A 21383-nucleotide genomic window follows, 5' to 3' on the forward strand; every position below is an offset into this window, starting at 1 on the left:
TGCGTCTGATCAAGACCTATCTGCATAATTTTTCAAACAATACTATTTTTATTTATTATTACTGCTTTGTAAATAATTTTTAATCATTTTTAATTATTTCTAATATTTTTATAATTCATAGTATTTTATTAATAGTCTGGAAGCTATTGATAAAATTCTCTGTGACAATGCTCTGTTCTGTAATTAAATATATTTATATGTCATATTATTGTTATACTGTTATAATATGACATATTACTGTTCTGTAATTAAAAAATAATTTATAGAGTATTAGACTTGATGCTGTTTGATATTCTTCGTAAATATATTTTATAAACGCACTTTAGTTTTATTACATTTGATATAAAGCTCATGCGGATGAATTTTTTAAATTGAATTTATAATACTTTGTAGACATTATGTAATAGTATTATTTGCTAACAATGTACTTAAAATTTTAATTATAATTATAATTATAATCATTGCTAGACTTTGAATAAAAGACATGAAATAATAACGTCGCATTGTACTAAAAACTTTATTTAAACAGTATTTATTACTGTATAGAATAAAAATTTCTGTTCATTCTTCAAATTTTAATATTATTTACAACCCCCATTTTCATCATTTTATTATTGCATATATTTTCGTCTACATTATATAATTAATTTTTTTGAATATAAAGTATCAAGTATGAATATTTTGTATCACTTTTATAGATCACCCATGTTACAATCGCAATATTGAAAGGCTTTATTTCCAACCTTTATACTAAAGAGCACAACTTGACAAGGTATATATTTTATAATCACAGATTTCATATTTATCGGATTTTTATTAAATTTATTTTTCTCCGTGTATGCTTTATATTTATGTACTATAGTTAGCTCAAACTACTTGTACCGTACGAATCTAAATTAATACATAATCTATTAGCGTTAAAATATCGAAATAATATATTTCAGATCAAGTACATATATCGTTTGTATTAATATGTTTAGTATGATTTCAGTGATTAATATAATTTTTATTTCTTGTGACATATATAAAATATATTTTATTGCCATTTGATTAGTAGTAAATTACGTATGTGCTTTATAATTTTTACATTACTGTGTTTCTTTAAATATTTTTATAACACTTTGTAGCTGAATATACTAAATTTAATATAAAATTGACAATTATAAAATACACTTGGACTAATTGTAATTTTAATTCCTCATAGTAAATTTCTGAAATCAAATAGCTATGATTTGACGATTATAATTTATACATTATAAATATATTTTTTAAAAAAGTATATTAAAATTGTTTTAAAATAAAAGTCGTTTTTCTCGACCGGACTGGCCAAAAACAATTTTATTCTTCACAACGTTTCGACCACATTCTGGTCCTTATCAAGTGAATTAGAACCACGCACACAACATTTTTTAATTCGCTGACATTAGTGCCCAAACCATATCATGCAATCGTAAATCTAGAATCGCAAAAACGCAGTAGTCAATAAGATAAAATCATGACAAGTTACCAAGTCTATAACATAAAGTGAAAATCTATACCATAAAGTAAAAATAAGATAAAAGAATTTGAATTAAATAAGTGTAAATAAAATAAGTTAAGTTAAAAAGTCAAAAAGTAGTCAAATTAGGTAGTCAAAAAGATAAAAACATGAAAAGTTACCAAGTCTATAACATAGAAATAAAATAAAAGAATTGAATTAAATACGTGTAAATTAAATAGGTTAAATTAAATGAGTGTAAAAGATTGAATTAAATACGTGTAAATTAAATAGGTTAAATTAAATGAGTGTAAAAGATACATACGTTGTGCGTGTCAAAAGACAGATTGTAGAGGGAAAGAAAAAGGCAAGTCATGTCAGAGAGCACAACCATACCTCTCCACAGTCAAAGTCGTACTGAGAGACACATAATAGGCGAATAACTAACTGTGCTCACGGACAAAACAAAACCGGCAAACCTAAGTTGCGTCAATAACTCGGTTGTAATTCGCTGGTAAATTTTCGGTGTCTTTTTGTAGATTGATTGCGCTGTCACATTTCTTAATAAAAAACATCTCAGAGATTTCACGCTTCTTGAACTGTCTTTCCTTGTATAAAATTTTTGGTTGTTGCCAATTGAAATCATGTTTGTGAGTGAGACGGTGCTTACTCACGACAGAATGATTATCGCTATTCTTCCTAATGTCGCAAGCATGTTCCTTAATACGCGTCTCTAAGTGTCTTTTTGTTTGACCGATGTATGCAGCGTTACAATTAGCGCAATCAATCCTGTACACTAACTCAGTTTGTTTAAGATTCGGTAACTTGTCTTTCCCCTTTTTTATGATGCAGTCTAATTTCTTCGGAATAGTGAGCAGCACTTTAAATTCCGCATCGCGCATTGTGCGGCCGACGTTGTGGCTTAGGCCTTTAACATACGGAATGGTTATAAATTTTCGAGGATCCCGAGCCACGCTATCGCTGTTGGAATTATTAGAATTGTTGTGACGCGTCCGCAGCTCATTAAGTCTGATATTGATGTATCTGTTGATAACTTTGTTCGGATAACAATTGTTTGAAAGAATCTTTTTTATTTCGCTTAAGTTATTCCTGTGGAAACGCGTGTCAGATAAAAGGATAGCTCTATCAACAAGATTCCGTATAATATTAATTTTGTATTTAAAAGGATGGTTCGAAAAATAATTAATATAACGTCCTGAGAAAGTGGGTTTTCTGTACCAATCAGTAAGTAACAAATTATTTTCGCGGATCACCATTGTGTCAAGAAAACTTAAAGAACCATCCTTTTCCAACTCGTAAGTAAATTTTAATCTGTTATGGTAGTTATTGAAAACTGTAAGTATCTCATCGACTTTCAACCTGGGAACAATTGCGAACACGTCATCGACATATCTCTTAAAGAAAGGTACAGGAAAGCTAAGCATTTGTAAACACTTTGTCTCCAGATCCTCCATGACCATGTCAGCAAGAATGGGGGAGAGATTAATTAAAATTGTTTTAATTACAAGCTTAATTTTTAATAAGCTTTTATTTTCAATCGTTTATAACTCAGGAACTATATGCACCTCAATGTTATCGAGAAGGAAAAATTCAACATTTGGTAAAATACATCTACTATATGGACATGATCTTACAGAATTTAATGATAAATATATTATTCATGTATTATCTGACTCAAAGAAGTGCAACTGACGAAAACGACTTTTCAATATTAACATATGAACAAACACATATTTATGATCTACGATCTTCCTGCGGATATTTTTATTCGCGAATTTTAAAAAGAAATATGTAACAATATTACGAGTCTATTCCGTGAGGCACTGTATTTACGCGACATATCTATCAAAACATCAGAGATTGACATTGTAGCCAGTATTCGGTGATCTTTCGAGATGGCAAAACGGCATTTTCGCTGATCTGTCTTTGATAATAACGACTTTTGTGACGACAACGCATAATTAACTGCTGCACAGAACTGTATTTAATCAGCACGTATAATATACAAAGTAAGTTAAAAAAACAATAATAATTATTATTTATCTTTCGTTGAAGATATATATAGAAATATATAAAACGTTATAGAAATAACAATTTTAAAAGGCGAAATAATATAGTCCTCTTGATAAAGTTGGAATTATCTTTCTTCTCTCTTTCTTTCTCTATTCTTTCGTTTTCGTATAAAAATTAATATTAAATTTCATTAACTTGTACTGCATTGCATTATTATTTTTCTTTTTAACGAAAAATTACAGACACCTAAAGCGAGTATACTGACATGGAATTCCCAAAATTGTTATTACATAACGGTCATATATTGGTCGTAGTCACCATCTCCTGTATCGCTGATGATTCAGAAATCATCCATCGTTTACCCAACAACACAGTACCAGTTATATATAACATCAGTTTTGATCCCACATCTCAAAAAAGGCAAACACTACTTTTCACGGTGAAAAACCAGTGTTATCATCGATATTTTACTTACACATCGTCAAAAATAAGCTTACACTCGCAAGAATTAGAAATAAATAAAGCGGCGACAACGCTGATTAACGGCACTATAATCTATAAACCGAAGGAACATATTTATACAATGAAACGAATATATTGACGCTACATTTCAACGAAGTATTGTGGAGCGGTATTTACATTTTAAAATGCAGTTTGTTGATAATTTTCTAAGGGTGATTTTCCAAAAAATGGCTTTATGAAAATTCTGTACACAGACCAAAAAGGAGACAACACGTAAGTAAATATTGAAAATATTAAAATATACTTATAACATAAACGTTATTTATTACTGCCCTTATTTATTACTTTTGCTTATTACCTTCTTTTACTTATTACTTTCATCGTTATCAATCTATAACACATAGAACTCGACAAAAACATCTTAAACATGTACTACGTAATTATTAAAATTTCCATTTTCCAGTATGTAAGTATAATATTTGCAAGAAGTGCATGTAATGTTTAAAAGTGTTTAACTTCAGTTTGAAATGACACGGCATGGCAATATATGTAGTATTTCTGTTTCTACTCTCAACAAAATAATTATTATACATATAATATAATAAGAAACAATAACTGGTGATCTCTAAATTCTTATGTTCTACTCGCCATGAGTGCGGTGAATTTTTGTCGTTATTAAACAATTTTATTAAATTATAGATTGGCTGCAATATATATTAGTTTACTAGTTGTTAGTCCACTATAGTTTTCACTGAAATTGAGACTATAGTGCATTTTTTCTAAATAACGACGTGAATAAAAATGGACTTGTACAGTTTTTATAAGAACGAATATATATACATATATATATACATATCGTTCATAATATGTTCTTATTAAAAACTGTGCAGGTCCATTTTTATTCACGTCGTTATTTAGAAAAAATGCACTAGTGACACTAGTCTCAATTTCAGTGAAAACTAGTGGCACCTAGTGTGGACTGGCAACTAGTAAACTAATGGTCCACTGTTGCGCACACTTGAGGATCACTATTTATAGATCGATAACTACTAGTGCGTACGTAACACTACTAGTACGAATTCCAACAGTGCGCGAAATTACTATTGAGTAGTGTGCACTAATAGTTACGAATAGTTGTCATTTCAATAGTTCTACAAGTTTTTTCGGTGAGGGTGTGTTAGCGGGGAACGCGTTTTTTCTGCGCATGCGTGGCGAGCAGCATCGATGCAAGCAATAACTTAATATATTAAATATATTTATTTATGCTTTTTTATAAATTTGAATATAGATTCTCGTATTGGAAAAGGCGAGTCTAAAAAAAAGACACAATTAATTAAAATTAAATATTCTCGGCTATGTGAGAATATTACAAGAATCACGATCTTACACGAAAGGGCCCGAAGGTACCCGTATTTTTATGAATTTGGTACTTTATTAATGTCACGTGTACAAGAAAACTTTCTGAGTGTGGGGCCCACGGGGGTATCCATCAGTAGCCTCGAGAAACTCATCTCTACCTATAACATAAGAGAGAATGCACGGAATTAAAAATCTAAACGAAACAAAGTTAAATTATAAAATATATATATACTATCAAAATGAAAATAAATGTATAAATATATGTAAATATTATAAATATATATGTATAAATAAACAATTTAAAATTTTATCAAGTAATTATATAGTTTACGTGTATACAGAAAAAATAAAAGTAATTTTAATTTTAATTTTGATATAATTTTGGCAAATTTTATCCTTTAATAAAATAAAACAAAAAAAAAGATAAAGAGACAAAATCATCTGTTCGCTCTCTTTCGACCGATAGCTTTCGCTCGGCATTTTTAATTTACGTAGAATTCGTACAAGATGCCTTTGATGATAAGCTGAATGAGCCGATCGTTTTTCGCCGAGGTGGTCGGATGCGCGGGGTCGGCGCTCTTCCTGTCGCCCGGCAGAAACTTCTCTACCAAAAGGTGAACCTCGCGGAAACATTGCATTGCGGAGAGATTGAGTTTTGATTATTCATGGAACGTATAATCGTCTTCTGATAATGAAGTCATTTTACAAAAATACATTTGGTTTCTGCAAAATAATTGTGATCATTCGAATTACGATAGGTTTGTCGAGATACAGAGAAAATTTGAAAAATTTATAATATAACGTTTACGATTTTATAATCGGATATGAAATATGGAAAAAACATGTAATTGTCGCACACTTAACACTTAGGAAGAGTCATATTAACACGAGGAAACTAAAATGATGTAAATTAATATATAAATTTGTTGGACTATCAAACTAAAACCTTTGATTTTTAACTTCTATCTTTAAAAAAAAAACTTTGCACAAACTAAGCAATACGTATTACAAAAATGATATTTGATTCTGAAAAATATTGAAGTTGCCGCGAATATTACTAGCAATTTAACATGATATTACCGTATCGCTAATAGATATTACTAATATCTGGGAATTATGAAATCGCTTCAGGAATTTACCTCCTGGTTTCAAGTTTCGCGTGCTATAATATAATGCGGGAAAATAAAACGCAGACGAAAGATTGCTTAGCGATATTTATATTCAGAGTGGCCCGCAGCGAGAGAGAAGTCTAGGCTCTAGATCAACGTCTCAGCATCCAACCACCCACTTATGCGATAATCAGGGCACGTCTGCGGGTACACTCGCCCCGTAGTATGCAACGAACTTTCGAGGACGTGCTATTTCGTGCATTCCATATATGCATATCATTACTGAGTTTCGTAATCGTGGATTTTACAACAAACGGAAGTCCGCGCGCAAATCGAATTGTTGCAGCAACGATTGTTAATGCGTACATGAACAACGCATACTTTCTTAAAAATTTCATGACGTCCGTATTTTTGCTTCGAAACGATTTCACAATGTACAAAGTACAAACTGACGAAATTATGGAATGCGGAAAAATTCAACATAACGTCAGCGATTTTTCAGGTTATTTAAGTTAGTACCACTGAGGAATCGCGTTAGTCACATCAAGTGAAACTGTAAGAGCAACACGATGTTTTCGCACCGAGGATTAGTGAGTAAACTTTTCTGACATATGTTATATGACATATTATATTTATTTAATATTTTATGAGTTTTTAACTTCTGGAATTAGAACTTTTTAATAATAAAATCATGTCATCACCGTTAGACAGAAATTTTGTAAAAATTAATACGTAATAAATTAATAAAACGTTTATTTCTTTTCTGCATTTTACTTTTCCTCTAATTCGATTTTTATACTAATAAATAATATTCCATAGTAAATCCATAAATATGTAATCTCTCTCCCAATAATTTTAAATTATTAAGTAATAAATAATTTAGGGAACAAATTTCTGCCATATCGAATATCTATTCAAGAACAATCTGCATAAAATTTCCTTAATTATTTTTTTTCAGTTCTTAGCAGTGATGACAATCTCACTAGCAAGTATTTCACTTGCCAACGTCCTCGTTCAACCGGATATAAACATCAATACGATAGCAATCGACGCTATTTGCAAGATCAGTCTGCTCCGCAGTACTGGACACAGTCTCCGATTGAACAATATCGCGCGGAACAATTACCGAACCAGGAATCGACGCAATATCGTCCGGGAGTTCAAACAGTGTATCCCTATGAATCGAATCAACCGATGCTCGTTCGCATGTGTTAAGCTATCCACATCGTCCACCGTACCACCATTATTTACCGAGGTCACACCATGTGCATTTCGCAAGAATAGGAGGTCATGGATATGTTCGGCCCTCGGTGTATGGATATGTCGGCCATCCTCAATCTTTGGTAAGTGCTCATTATTCTATTACTTGACCTGAGAAAATAATATAAGTATAATGTTTTATTAACTTAACATTCGCAATATTTTATTTATATTACTATCATTTCATTGAAAGTTCAAATTTTATTTAATTTGATATTTTTAAGTGTAATATTAAATTCAAAACACCTGTATGTAACACCTAGCAATTTGCTTATGCGACAAATATGTACGTCACTGTATTATTGACAAACAGTTTTCGTTGAAGTTAATTATATAACACAAACGCTAATATTTGTCGTGTTTTTGTACAGAAATTGATCATGTAAGTTACTGAATATTTCTATTTCATAAGAATGATATTTCTCCAGATGGTACACAACCGAAGGAAAAGATCGGATCCTGCAAGCACTGAATCCAGTAAATCTGAGGTCGTTGCACATGACAATGATGTGGCCGCGAAGTCGCCCTCAACTGACGCCAAGCTTCTACAACCATCGACTCGTTACTTCCAGAACATGAGCTTACTGATACTACTGGTAAATATTTCATAGAACAAGATTAAAATTTGACATCTTCAAATAATAACCTAAATGCACCGCTTATCTTAAAAGTCGTGTAACTTCTTTCTTATACGAGTTCCAATGAGACACAAACGTAAAAAAAATCAATTAACCGGTATTCACATAGTCGGTTCTTATATTTAAGACCATCTTAAGTACAATCTTAAGATGTCATTAACCAATCACAGTGCCGTATTAGCATCTTAAGACATTAAAATCAATTATTTATTACTCGACTACCTGGCTTAAATTATATATAAGTGCACACGTTTCGGCTCACGGTTAAGAGCCCTTATCAAGTGCCGTCTGAAATATGAACATCGCGATGTAACACAATAAAAAATATATAAATTGGAAATTAGTCATAAAAACAGAGAGCGTTACCTAATCGTCAATAAGACTCGTCATATATTAGTCAAGACCTCCTTTCGTTCATGGGAATGTCCCAGCATTATCACAAAGCGCAAACTACGGGAAATCACTTATATAAACCGATATACAGAGAAAGAGATGTGACAATCAATGATGATGATCAATGATGATGATTTTGAGATTCGGGTTTTCCTTCGGTATGTAGATGATATTTTTGCCATAGTGCCGAAGAATGCGGTCAATGTGATGCTTGACGTCTTTAATAATTATCACCCCCGTTTACAGTTCACCTTCGAAACTGAGGTTGATAACTCTATACCTTTTCTTGATACTTAGTCATAAGAGATGGTGAGAGGCTAATTACGAACTGATGGTACAGAAAGCCGACCTTTTCGGGACGATATATAATTACTTCTCCAATCATCCACACAAATATAAAATTAACACCATTACTAACTTGGTTGACCGTGCTGTTTTGTTATCGTCTGTTGAAACGTCTGAGAGATCGCCACTATCTTTTCTGTTCTTCAATTGCAATAATCTATTGTGTATCTGTTTATTCACTAACTTGGTCGGAAAACAATTATTATAAGAATGTCTTTAACAATTTTGATATTTGTATGGTGGAACCGATCGTCAGATAACAAAACAGCACGGTCAACCAAGTTAGTAATGGTGTTAATTTTATATTTGTGTGGATGATTGGAGAAGTAATTTATATATCGTCCCGAAAAGGTCGGCTTTCTGTACCAGTTCGTAATTAGCCTTTCACCATCTCTTATGACTAATGTATCAAGAAAAGGTATAGAGTTATCAACCTCAGTTTCGAAGGTGAACTGTAAACGGGGGGTGATAATTATTAAAGACGTCAAGCATCACATTGACCGCATTCTTCGGCACTATGGCAAAAATATCATCTACATACCGAAGGAAAACCCGAATCTCAAAATCATCATCATTGATCATCATCATTGATTGTCACATCTCTTCTCTGTATATCGGTTTTATATGAGTGATTTCCCGTAGTTTGCGCTTTGTGATAATGCTGGGACATTCCCATGAACGAAAGGAGGTCTTGACTAATATATGACGAGTTTTATTGACGATTAGGTAACGCTCTCTGTTTTTATGACTAATTTCCAATTTATATATTTTTTATTGTGTTACATCGCGATGTTTATATTTCAGACGGCACTTGATAAGGGCTCTAACCGTGAGCCGAAACGTTGTGCACTTATATATAATTTAAGCCAGGTAGTCGAGTAATAAATAATTGATTTTGTTTTAACCACTGGCGGATTAAGTTTTCTTTATCTTAAGACATTACTTAAGACGGTCTTGAAATAAGATCTGATTATGAATACCGGCCAATGTATCGATATTAGTACGAATTCGCTTGAATGTAAACTGTTCAATTACAGATAAGCGTGTGGAGAACCGTCAGATCAGGAATGACTACATAACAAATCCACGTTTATTCGGTTTATACAACGTTCCCACACATGGCAAAGTATGATTAACCAGTATTATACAATCAACACTGTGAAAGAAACGCCAAATTGGTTTAGAGAACTTCACACGCTGCTGAACAAACCACAATATATTAGGCCTTTGCCTCAGGTAAAGATTCTAGCTTTAATATAATTCATTTTATGTGCTTAAAAAATTTTATTTTTGTCCGATCTATTGAAATTTAATGGATTATTACGACCGAAACGATATGGATGCTCAAATATTTTTCAATTAAAATTTAAAAATTTAATTAAAATATTATCAGAAACTTTGCATTTGTCTCCATTAATACCACAAAAATAATTACATGTTGATAAAATTAAAAATAACATAATAAAGCATATATGCATTATGTATGTTACAGGAAATCATAAATATGAACATGATCAGCATGGCAGAGCCAAGCCATCAGGACAAGACATTACAACGTCCTTTTTACTCTGAAATGACACCGAAACCTTACCAATATGCCGATACGGCGGCAACACCTACTTCTGTAGAATCTCAACCACCTTTCGTTACCTATGTGCAAAATCCATACAGAAGTAACGAGCAATTATCGGCAACCAATGAGATTGTCGGTGCGCCATATGACACAAATGACAGACCGTGCCCAAATTATAATTTTAACAATTTATATTATTATCCGAATGATTGGGACGATGGAGAGAGACTTGAGGATTACTTTATCGGTTTCAAGGCGGAGCCGGAGGGAAACATCACAAATATATACAAGCTCCAGTGTACAATGCTCCCGTACATTATAATGCTCTAGTATTCAATAATCCAACATACAATGCTTCAACAGTATACAGTGCTCCAATTTGCCAAGGATTATTATGTTTTCTTTATCCTAAATAACTTCTAAATATGTATTTATATCATTAAAGTAAGTAAATATATAGTATGAAGCATAATATAAAGGATAATTTGCACGGCGTGAACTCAAGGTGATTGGTGCTAGACAGATGTGTCCTCAATTGATGCTCATATATAACTCGCACGCGTGAGTGCTGCATGCGTGCGAATCATATGAGCATCAATTGCTCTTACATATACATACATATATATAATTTTTATGCGAAAAAAAGCGATAAAAATGCGGCTGAATCGATAAAACTCGAATCTTTATTAATGAATGTTCATACAATGAGATCTCACAGCAGAAACGAAATTTATATTGTTTTCATACAAAAATATATCTCTCTAATACTACTACCACACTAATGCGGCTCGCGCGCGGCTTAAACGGTAAAAAGTAGAAAATATCATGCACGCTACTGATGTATACACATTTCGTGAAACTGTGCGGAAACTGCGCGAATCCGCGATTTTCCATGCCTTTCACACTTCAGAGCAGTCTATTAAACGGACGCTCTCGCCAAGGTAACGAGCGTACGAAATCTTCGGGGTTAAATAAAGAAAAAGGAGAGAAAGAAACAAGGGGGCGGAGGAGAGAAAACAAAACGAGTATAAAATTACGAAATATTAAATATCTCTGCGCGTTAACAAACTAAACGTTGCTTAACGCGTTATTTGTACATTTTGTGCTAAATTCGACGGCGTGTCTCGCAGGAAACCTGTCTTTTTTATAAAGAAAATAGAAAAAAGAAAAGGAAAGATCGCAATACTGTAACAAATAACACATCTCTTGATCACGCATAGCAAACATCGCCCATTGGACGAATCGTAAACTTTATATTCTAATACGTCTACCCTAGAAAACTACAGCAAAAAGAAAAAAGGAGAAACGGGGAGATCCCTTCGCAGCTCTTTCCGGTTGAGGAGCGTAAATCGAGCCACAATTCTATATAACAAGCATACAGCACGCTTTTACTGCAGAGTCCGAGCTAAACGCGAGCTGTATTCGACACTCTAAATGTACGTTCGTCACTTTACTCGTTCGTCACGCGTTACTTAATAAATTTTATTTCTCGTCATCCGCGACCGTTATGGCAACAACGAGGGAAAAAAAAAAATAAAAATAAAAAAAAAGCTTCCTCTATGAGGAAGCAAAAGAATCCACGATCGTTCGTTCGGCCGAGGCTGGTAAAACGGGCGACAGAGACGGCGCGGAGACGACCGCGAAAAGTACTCCCGGCTCTGTGGCGCGTAAATTGCGAGATGTAGATACAATATCATGTGTAACACTATATTGACAGGCTCGACGCAAATCGCTTCGTCGCATAGAACGACGACACGCATCATTACGCACATCTGTGATTATCGTGTGTTACAACGTTGTCGGATAATAATCATTAATATTCGATGGTGACCGCTTTCGTCTTGAGGTACTCGTTGAGGGCCTACTGCTCCAAATCCTTGCCGAATCCAGACATATTAAAGCCGCCGAACAGTGGCGCTACGTCAGTCTTGTTGTACGTGTTGATGAACACGGTGCCGGCCTCGATTTTCTCCGCGAACCTGAATGCCCTGCTGATGTCCTTGGTGAGGATCCCAGAGGCCAGACCGAATTCCGTGTTGTTCGCCCGCGCGATCATCTGATTGACGTTCTTTGAGCTGAACTTGGAGATTAACATGACCGGCCTCTTTGAAGGACTCTTCTTTGGCAATGTACATGTTGTCCTCGAGTACCAGCCGGGACGATTCACTCTCTTGCCACCGTAGACCATTGCAAGACTTATTCTGCACGAACTGAAGAAGTTTGTCCAGATGAGCATTGTGATTCTGCGGTCCGTGAGCCGTACTTCTGTCCAGTGGATTGCCAATGGTGGTCTTCTTCACCTCGTCGACCACATGTCTCACTCGTCATGGATGGTCTTCTCGACGAAAAGTCGTCTTAGAGGACGGAAAAAAATTATTAAATAATGGACATTTAATTATATTGAAAGATTAAATCCTATCCTATCTTGTGCCTCCCACTGAGGCTAACGAATCTCTTGAATTTCATAAACATCCTCGTCGATGTAAAAAGTTCGTTTATTATTGATAAGTATGGCCTTGAAAATAATCTTTAGGATATGTATTTTATTTAAACATTTTGTACCAATAAAGCAAGCGCAAACACAGACGTGAGAGCAGAGATAAGGCAAAATTATTTTCATTCAATAATAATCAAAGCCATGAATTACGTGCAGGACCACCACCTCAACGTATTCAAGATATAATAAGTATATAAGCCCTGTAATATTTAGAAAAGAGTAAAACTGCCTGAATAGAATAAAGCTGCCAACTATTTATTTAAAAACGTATTAAAATAAATACACTGCTCCAAAAATTAGGGGATTATTTTTCTCAGTAATTTTTGCCCATTTTGCTTCCTCATAGAGGAAGCTTTGTTTTCATAAACTTCATATATGGACCTTTGATCGCATATAAAGCTAAGTCTAATCAACCAAATTAAAAAAAATTATATATGAAATAGGGGTAGAAAAGACCGAAGTAAAAATTGTTTTTTTGAGTTTTCGATGCCAATGTGTTGCTTATGTTCGAAAACGTCGAAAAATCGTAATTTTAAATAATGTTCGTATGTATTGTCCGTTAATGCTATATAACTTCCGTAATTTTTTAGATATCGGGGTGCATTTTTTTTTAATCGATAGAGTAACATGTAAGGAAAGTTGGGATTGAATTTGGCGATGATCGGTATAGCGGTTTTTTTTTAATATTTTAAATAAAATTTAGAATTTTTGCAAAAATGTTTGTGGTTGTTCTAACTTCCGCAAATTTTAAGATATCGGTTTAATTCTAATTTTATTATATTTTTTCAGTCTTTTCTATCCCTATTTCATATATAATACTTTAAGATTTAGTTGATTAGATCCAGTTTTATAAGGCTTCTATGTAAGTACGGATTCTTCGAATTTTAAATGTTGCTCTAATTTCCACAAATAAGATATTTATTTTTATTTTTTTATATTCTTCAGTCCTTTCTACCCCTATTTCATATATAATTCTTTAAGATTTGATTGATTAGACTCTTCGGAATAAATTTGGTTTGTTCCGAAACAAAATTAATATAAACGAAAAAGTATAATTAAAGAAAGTTAAGGAAGGATAGAGGTAGATAGACTTTCAGAAAAGAAGCAGAAGAAGATGCAGCCTGTAAATTTTATGAAAAAAATTTGAAAAAAATTGTGCAAATTAGAAATTTGCACTTGGCTTTTTTATGAAATTGAGGTGTGCGATATGAAAAGTTGCACATAGCAAAGTCACAATTTTGAATTGAGAGAGTAGGAAATTAGCAAATTGAATCCACAACGTATTGCTACGCGCGAAAAACTTCCTCTATGAGGAAGCCAAACTAAAAATTATGCATCTAATAAAGACAAGATTCGTCATAAAGGAAGCTTTGAGCGCGTAGCAATACGTTGTGGATTTAATTTGCTAATTTCCTACTCTCTCAATTTAAAATTGTGACTTTGCTATGTGCAAATTTCCAAATCGCACATCTCAATTTGATGAGGAAGCCAAGTGAAAATTTTTAATTTGCACAATTCTTAAACTGTGATTACTCAACAAATAATTAACGTAAAAAATAGTATAAAAAACGGTTTTACAGGGCAAACTTTCTACTATAAGGTGCTTTAGATTAATTTTTACTCCGTTTAATACTCAAAGCCGTAGTCAGCTTTGAATAATAAGGACGTATTTGAGATATCCAAAATATTAAAATTTGCGGTCTTCCACCGCCTAAGAAAAAAATTGGCAAACATAATTATTGATACCATCTTAAAGTACGGACTTTGCACTTTTAAATAAAAAAAAAAACTGTCCTGCGCCGTTTATTTAGCAAGATATCTGTATTACCGACTAAATTCTATATCTGTCCTTGTATAGACAATGATAATAGACAAGGATAGACAAGGTTATAGGTTATATATTGCATTTATTACAATTAATCTTTTTTTGTAGGCTTTTATTCTTACTTCCAATTGCACGATATTGTTCTTACATGTTGTCCATAGGTCATGCCGGTTTAATTTTGTGGATATTTATTGTAAAATTTTTGTACAAAGCAAATATTGTCGTCATGTATGCCAAAAATTAACAAAAAATATTAATTTTTTTGTTTTCGATATAAATTCGACCACCATGACCTAGATTTTGATGCGTATTATACTTTAATTCTATACAAGAATTTTGCATTTCTATAAAGCCAATTAAAAGATTTTCTCTAAGAAAAAAAACCGGTATTACAGACGGCTTTAGGATCCCCTTAAAATGCACTACTCACTTCAAATCGTCATAACTCATTGTCAGTGAAGAAATATGGTAGCGTAATGATTAAAAAAGCACTTAAATCAATAAAATTTGGAGAATAAATTTCGTTCTCCCCGTACACGCCATCAAAGTTGAAGTTTATTCTTCAATTTTGCAAAGTCCATTTTAAATTAGTGAGGTTTGTAGTAAGGTCTTCGCAGAGAAACGAGCTTTGAAGCATTCAAAATCTGAGGATTTAAGCTTTATGTAAGCGTTTCTCTGCAAAGATTTTACTACAAACAGCGTTAATTTAAAATAGAGATAATTTTAAATAGAGATAATTTATAATAGTTATTGTAGAATAGATTGTTAGCTCAGTATTAGCGTATTAGGCTGTCATTCTGGAATCTTAGGTTCGAATCCCGTCTCCCGTCAATGTATTTTCAAACAGTGCGTAATTTTAATTAATAAAATAGAATATATGCGGAACCACGAATTAAACTATAAAAATATTAGAAAAAAATTAAAACTATTTGAAAATAAAAAAGTAAAAAATTCTTTTTGTTTTTTTGTTGAAATATTGCACCGGAATCATTACTGGTCTTTATCGTAATGGTTACTGTGAAATCCGTACTGGTTACTAGAAGAATGTTTACTGATGTATATAGCAGTATGTAATGGTTACTGTAAGAAAGACTAAAAGCTGAGAGCAGTCAAAAATACAATAATTGTTACAGTTTTTCAGCTCTCAACTTTCAATGACATGAGCGAATGTTTATCTTTCGTTATTTTTATTGACGGGGCAAACATCGCAATGTTTGAAACGCGATAAAAATTAGTCAGAGAATTATATTTGTTATATTTGTCCGAATAGAATTGAATGGCAAGTCTCAGCAAACTACAGAGATGAACAGATATCGAACGAACATTAAATCATAACGGCTAATGTTTTGCGGAATCAATTAGCATAGTAATCGCAAGATCCACTGGTCGAGGTGCATCCGTTAATCTCTTAAAATGGATACATAATGCATAGCTGACGGCTGCCGATTGTAGGAGGTCGTAAGCTATCGTATAATAATGCGTCGAAGTAACGGAGCACTGAGGTGTTTAAAGTGCGTTGAAAGTTATGAAATAACGAAACGTAAAAGCCACGCACCGTGTTCACAGCGATGTAATCATTAGTGCTGGTGCGTGAACGTTATCGCGAAATAAATATGGTCTTTTGTACTATTACGGAAATTTTATCCTAAAATTTCGGACGACGCACGTTGTAATTTTTGAACGGTTTAGACGACGCACGCTAGCTCATAATTCCGAGTGAACGCTCAAATCAATACAAATATTTGGTTTATCCTACGGTTATCGGACAGCTGTTGATAGGCTAAGGTCCAGATAAGGCTAAAAAACTACGTTTCTAGAAACTTCTAGAAAACATCCCCCTTAAGACACGTAGGAAGTGGTGAGAATCTCACGCGGGGGGTTCTGGCCATTTCGGGTATAAAAAGGGCGGAAAACGCCAAGGAGCGATACAGTTTTCGGCTTCGGGTCTGTTACTTCATTCTCAGCTTTAATCGTTTTTCTAACTCTTATTCAACTCCAGACAGTTAGTGACACTGAGGAATCGCATTAGTCTTATCAAGTAAAACTGTAAGAGCAATACGATGTTTTCGCATCGAGGATTAGTGAGTAAACCTTTCTGACATATTTTACATTTATTTAATATTTTTATGAGTTTTTAACTTCTGGAATTAGAACTTTTAATAATAAAGCCATATGTCATTAGCGTTAGACAGAAATTTTGTAAAAATCAATACGTAATAAAACGTTTATTTCTTTTCTGCATTACACTTTTCCTCTAATTTGATTTTTATACAAATAAAATAATACTCCATAATAAATGCATAAATATGTAATCTCTCTCCCAATAATTTTAAATTATTAAATAAATAAATAATTTTGGGAATAGATTTCTGCCATATCGAATATCTGTTCAAGAACAATCTGCATAAAGTTTCGTTAATCATTCTTTTTCAGTTTTTAGCAGTGACAATCTCGTTAGCGAGTATCGCACTTGCCGACGTCCTCGTTCTATCCGGCTATGAACATCAATACGATAGCAATCCACGCTATTTGCAACATCAATCTGTTTCGCAGCACTGGATACGATCTCCGATTGAACAATATCGCGCGGAACAATTACCGGACCAGGAATCGACGCGATATTTTCCAGAAGTTCCGGAATTGACATCGCGGTCAGAAGCCTCAACAACAGAAAAAAATGAAGATCCAAAAGAGACTAAGCGTAAAAGAATGGAAGAATTGAGGCGTAGAAAGCAATTTATCTACCATTTAGGCGGAGGCCGCCCTCGACCCTTAGTAAATGTTCATTATCCTATTATTTGATCAGATGAAATGATACATGTTTATTAACTTAACATTCACGATATATTATTTATATTACTATCATTTTATTGAAAGTTCAAATTTTATTTAATTTGATATTTTTAAATGTAATATTTAATTCGAAACACTTATATATGTAACACCTATATAGCAATTTGTCTTATGCAACAAATATGTACGTCACTGTATTATTGACAAACAGCTTTTCTTGGAGTTAATTATATAACACAAACGCTAATATGTGTCGTGTTTTGTACCCGAATTGATCATGTAAGTCACTGAAATATTTCATAAGAATGATATTTCTCCAGATGGTACACAACCGAAGGAAAAGATCGGATCCTGCAAGCACTAAATCGAGTAAATCTGAGGTCGTTGCACATGACAATGTTGTGGCCGCGAAGTTGCCCTTAACTGACGCCAAGCATTCTACAGCCATCGACTCGTTACTTCCAGAACATGAGTTTACTGATACTACTGGTAAATATTTCATAGAACAAGATTAAAATTTGACATTTTCAAATAATAACCTAATGCACCGCTTATCTTGAAAGTCGTGTAACTTCAGCTTATACGAGTTCCAATGAGACGCAAACGTAAAAAAATCAATGTACCGACATTAGTACGAATTCGCTTGAATGTAAACTGTTTCATTACAGATAAGCGTGTGGAGAACCGTCAGATTGAGGATAACTACATGATAACACATCCACATTCATTCGGTTTTTATACAAAAGATACGCACCCTGTAAATATATCCGACATTTACAACGGAATCATGCAATATATATTTGAACAAATTTATGCATATCTTAAGCCGCTCTTCAGCTTTTCAACCGCACAAAAGGTATATGTTGGCGACGATTCACGCCTCATTTTAATAGACCTTTTATGAGATGCGCGCAATATCTTCGAATTCGTGGAAATCGGACCATAACGATTATAGTAGTAAATTCGTTTTATGTGCTTAAAAATTTTTATTTTTGTCCGATCTATAGAAATTAATTGATTATTACGACCAAGACGATATGGATTTCTTGCGCAAATATTTTGCAATTAAAGTTTAAAAATTTAATTAAATTTCTCAATTTAAATTTGATTAATGAAATGCATTATGTGTACAACTTTAACCCTTAAATGCCACCCGGGGTCCAGCGGACCCCAGACCCTTTAGAATGAAATGTTTTCAAATGTTCTTGCCAAAAATGGAGCTCATGCTCCCATTGATGATAGTTGAGTGATTGACCTACCCGTTTGTACACTTAGCAGTACTCAGTTTACTAAATTTTTTATACTATGTTGAAATTAAAATTTTAACATATAAGCATTTTATTCTCTTTTCTAAGCCTTGAACAACATTGAAAATAATTTTCATAACTAAATATAAAAAAATCAATGAGTAAGGAGACATTTTTCATGCTGGGGTCTTTTAGACCTCATGTGTCATTTACGAGATTCTTGAGAGGTGTGGCATTTAAGGGTTAATATTGAAAATGGAACATTTTTCGAACATTATAAATATGTTTCTTAAAGTTTAAAAAATATTCTTTTTTGCAATGTATAATATATAAATATTCGTATATGGTCTATGATACAAAAGTTTTTATATGATATTTTTAGAAAAAGAGAAAAAAAACGAAACATTTTTACATAAATTTTAATAAAACGCATCATGTATGTTACAGGAAATCACAAATATGAACAATGCTCCAGTATTATACAATGCTCCAGTATACAATAATCCAGTATACAATGCTTCATCAGTATACAATGCTCCACTATGTTATAGTTTAATATGTATTTTTTTATCCTTTTAAATAACTTCTGAATATGTGTTTATATCATTAAAGTAAGTAAATATATAATATAAAGCATAATATAAAGTGAATATAATACCACTTAATACATATAATATTAAGTTATACATATAATAATAATTATTAAATTACTCCTTTCCTTCTATTATTTTCAAATCAAACAGTGAAATAAAGAGGCTCAATAAACAAAAAAATTACTTTTACACAAAATAAAAATAATATTTGCCGCAAAGTTGTTCCATTTGCGCCCGATACCTCTCCCAACCTCCTCCCCCTCTCTGATTGTCCTCTTAGGTTGTCATGTTGAATCAATGTAACGCTTTCTGCTTTCCTTATTTTCTGAAACATTTAAATAAGCAATTCGATTAGAGAAAAATAGGCGAAGTTTTCATATATAACATGATATATAAAAATCAATTATATACACTCACCACTTTCTTTTCTTCTTTCGTGCTCAACATGGACAGCAAACACAGTAAATTTAATTTTAACGTGAAAGCAATTGAAACCATAAAGGAAAATTCAAAGTGTAAAACTCAGCGCATAAGTAATATCAACATTAGTAATAGTCAGGTTGTATTTTGTGTCGATCGACAAAACCCAGCGGTAACGAGGCTTTTTCTCATCAGATAATGGTAAATTTGATGTGTAAGATAATGGTAAATCTGCAGTATAACGGCAGCTTCTCCGATTTGTTTGAATTATATATATTTTGTATTTTGGACGAAAAAGAAGATTCTGAGAAAGAAAATTGTCGTTCCGTTTATTTATATCGGTCTCGCTCCGCGTGTACTTGGCGCGAGACACTACCGTGTCTCTTGATATAATTTGTTAATTTTTTAATAAAAATGCAATAAATTATTAAAGTAATAATAGAGCAATAAGGAGCAATTAAGAAGCAATTATTTTATGCTGGATTTAGTTGCACAAAGTTATTAAAATATGTTTTTGAGTGATAATTATAAATTTTACGTATTTTGTAAATATTTTTAAAAATATTAATTTTAAAAGGGGAACAATTCTTGATTCTCTAAAGAAGCAATTAAGGAGCAATTATTTGAGCTATTAAAAAATATAAATTTCCAACGCCAAAACTTGTTTCCGGTATTGTTTACTTGTTAATTAATTTTTTATTAAAATAGAGTAGTTTTCCAAATAATAAAATATATTTCGACACTTTATCCAAATAATTCTGGAGCAATTGGATAAGAAAAAAAAATTTCATACAACATTGCTAGTGCCGGGAACTTTTTAGAAAATGCTTCAGTATGTTCAGAACTATTAAAAAATATATTAGATAAACCGGAACTGCGTATACATTTCGTACAGCATATCAATCTATTTTCTCGATCTAATGCGTGACGCTCGGACGACATAAATTTATTAAAAAATCATACAACATTGCTAGTGTCTCTTTTAGGGAATTCTTTAGAAAATGCTTCAGTATGTTCAGAACTATTCGAAAAATGTTTTATATAAATAGAAACTTCTAGATTTCGTCGGCATCTCACTCTATGCTACGGAAAACTAGCAGAAAATTTTTTCAATGGACTTTTTTTGGCAAATTACCAGAACTATCGTTAAGGTCGTTTTCCGGCTCCAGTCGTGCTCAACTTGTATTCATGCTTAAAAAGATATTTATATACAAAATATTACATATAATAAAATCTAAAAATAATTTAAAATGGACTTTGCGAAATTGAAGAATAAACTTCAACTTTGATGGCGTGTAAGGGGAGAACGAAATTTATTCTTCAAATTTTATTGATTTTATCGTAAAATTTAACATTTT

At 32.6% G+C, this 21383-nt stretch overlaps 1 protein-coding gene and 1 long non-coding RNA gene across 2 annotated transcripts; one reads left to right on the forward strand and one right to left on the reverse strand.

Annotated features, from left to right (window-relative positions):
* The first annotated feature begins 6971 nt into the window (after positions 1-6971).
* Positions 6972-12425, forward strand: LOC139813107 (uncharacterized). The gene is made up of 5 exons (XR_011732040.1): positions 6972-7031; positions 7400-7784; positions 8130-8297; positions 10115-10313; positions 10570-12425. It is a non-coding gene; the product is annotated as an uncharacterized lncRNA (long non-coding RNA).
* An 86-nt stretch (positions 12426-12511) lies between these two features.
* LOC139813493 (cytosolic 10-formyltetrahydrofolate dehydrogenase-like) lies at positions 12512-12838 on the reverse strand. The gene has a single exon (XM_071779005.1). The coding sequence runs from the start codon at positions 12836-12838 to the stop codon at positions 12512-12514; it is 327 nt and encodes a 108-aa protein (XP_071635106.1).
* Positions 12839-21383: the final 8545 nt, after the last annotated feature.

This window comes from Temnothorax longispinosus, chromosome 5, assembly GCF_030848805.1.
Source record: "Temnothorax longispinosus isolate EJ_2023e chromosome 5, Tlon_JGU_v1, whole genome shotgun sequence".
Lineage (NCBI taxonomy): Eukaryota > Metazoa > Arthropoda > Insecta > Hymenoptera > Formicidae > Temnothorax > Temnothorax longispinosus.

Bases quoted from the DNA above. Each gene is read 5' to 3' on its own strand.
- LOC139813493 (XM_071779005.1), bottom strand. From the start codon at position 12,838: ATGGTCTACGGTGGCAAGAGAGTGAATCGTCCCGGCTGGTACTCGAGG.